This window comes from Ciona robusta, chromosome 8 (genome assembly GCF_009617815.1).
Source record: "Ciona robusta chromosome 8, ASM961781v2".
Taxonomy (NCBI): Eukaryota; Metazoa; Chordata; class Ascidiacea; order Phlebobranchia; family Cionidae; genus Ciona; species Ciona robusta.
This window is the reverse complement of record NC_143242.1, coordinates 421299-423565: the sequence shown is the minus strand read 5'-3', so window position 1 is coordinate 423565 and position 2267 is coordinate 421299. Positions and strand designations below refer to the sequence as shown.

At 35.4% G+C, this 2267-nt stretch overlaps 1 protein-coding gene across 1 annotated transcript; it reads left to right on the top strand.

Annotated features, from left to right (window-relative positions):
* The first annotated feature begins 370 nt into the window (after window positions 1–370).
* LOC149731977 (transcription factor Adf-1-like) lies at window positions 371–1773 on the top strand. Its single transcript, XM_089883046.1, is given in 5 exon segments — window positions 371–409; window positions 1149–1204; window positions 1206–1255; window positions 1373–1541; window positions 1605–1773. Coding segments are annotated over 5 exon segments (483 nt in total).
* The last annotated feature ends 494 nt before the right edge of the window (window positions 1774–2267 follow it).

Sequence of the window (2267 nt, the reverse complement as noted above, 5' to 3'; positions counted from 1 at the left end):
CTTAAAATGTCTGACTTGGGTCCTTCATTTCAAAAAGTAGTCTTCGTATAATGAAAACACCATGAACCCAATTCGGTGCAAATGTGGCCGATGTGTCAATCTGACAAATGTGATAATGTTAAAGTCCGATAGCTCTTACGTTGTGTGGTGTAGCCGGATAAATGATCAAACAAGTATTTTATGTCCAGAACTCTTTATTTATCAGTTGAAAGAGAACATGGTCAAAAGTCAGTTTAACGAGTAAGTACGTCACTACCGTGCACGCTTAACTTAGCGAGATGTGTTCATAATGCCGCCTCTGACCTGTTTTATTTATATATAGTTGAGCTAAAGCTCAGATACTTACCTTATTTAATTAGAATACCTTAAAATGTCGGACTTGGGTCCTTTAATTCAAAAAGTAGTCTTTGTATGAAGAAAACACCTTGAACCCAATTGTGTTAATCTGACAAATTAGATAACGGTAAAGTCCGATAGCTTTTAACGTTGTGTGGTGTAGCGCGATAAATGATCAAATCAAGCATTTTATGTACAGATCTCTTTTATTTATTTATATTTAGTTGATTTTTTTTCTTCTTTTTTCCGCTCAGAATATATGAACTTAGAAACTAGCGTTGTCAATTTGGAGTCATGTTCTCATCATTGCGGTATGCGAAATTGAAACGTTTACACACACAAGAATTGGCAATAATTGGTAGTGACATTTTGTAAATGAGAAATTGCGGGAAAATCGTCCAGTTGACTTGGTGAATAATTGTTTTAGCTGAAAATTGAAAAGTGGAAATAAGGATCGTCAAGTCTAAAGGGCTGTACAGACATACTGTGTTTTGCGGCAAACGGCATACCATACACACACGCTAACGCGAGTGCCGCAAAAGCGAGAAAATCTCTTTTCAACGCGTCAAACGGCAGAGTTAAATTTGTTTTAACTTTTCTGCTTGCCTCGTTCATGTTTAGTGATAGTAAACTTTTGAATACGCGTCAAACGGCAGAGTTAAATTTGTTTTAACTTTTCTGCTTGCCGCGTTCTTGTTTAATGATAGTAAACTTGAATTTAGTGAATATTTTGGTAACATCAGCAAAGAAAAATATGTTTTACTACTGGTTAGACATTAAAGTTTATATATTAAACGTTTTGGTAAAATGAGTTGGTCCGGGATTCGCCATACCTATATGATTCAAAGACAAATAGTACAAAGACCAAATAAAAAAGACAATATGTGGACCAAGATTAGTCGTAGTACTGAACAACCATGTAATGTTTGTGTCTGTTTTTTTAGTGATTTAAGGCTAATAATATAAACTTACCGAGTGTTTTGTGATTTGAATGCCACATATTTGGTGAAATGGTGAGGCTGTCAGTGTTTTTCAGTTGAGATGTGTACCAAACGTTGGAAAAGCTTACGTGATCGGTTCTCTGAAGAAAGAAAAAAAGTTGAAAATATGAAAAGGAGTGGGGCAGGTTTAACAACCGTTTCTGTGTGGAAACATTATGAATCCCTTACTTTTTTGCTTGATCATCTTCATCTTAGACACAAAGTGTAAGTACATTTCATAGGACCTTTTGTTTATTATTTCAATTTACACCAAATATTTTAACTTAGAACTGTTGGAAATTTTACACCAACTACATCTGAGGCTTCGCCAGATTCTCTACAAGATGAAATACTACTGAATTTAACGAATGTTAGCACTAGAGCAGATGAAGGCACATTTAAAAACTATTTGTTAACTTTAACTAAGCTGACATGTGAATTCTGTTGTACTATTTGATTTAATATCTTTGGAACGTGTGCAATCTGACAGAGTGTAGTGAGGCTCTCTCCCGTCAAACAAGTTCAGCACAGGCAACCAAAAGAAGGAAGCTAATTAGTCGGTCAGAGATGTAGGCGAATTTGACCTCGTGGATTAAAGGTTATTAATAGTTAAATGCATGCATTGAAAATAATTGTTTATTTCTTCAGGATAACATCTTTAAGGTATTAAAAGAAAATCAAGATACAGTTGATGCTATTCGGTCAAAAGCAACTCCTAATGATCAATATAAAATTTTGGCAAAGTGGTTTCTTGCAGACTCAGGAACATGGCACCTGCCATGGCAGACCAAGCAATGACCACCATATCTTTGTGAGCAATGTCATGGAGATGGCCAGCAACATTGTGAGCAATGTCATGGAGATGGCCAGCAACACAACTGAACCTGCTAAATTATGCGTAGATGCTTTAGATATTTCAATTTCATTCTTTCAATTCGTTATTTTATTTTC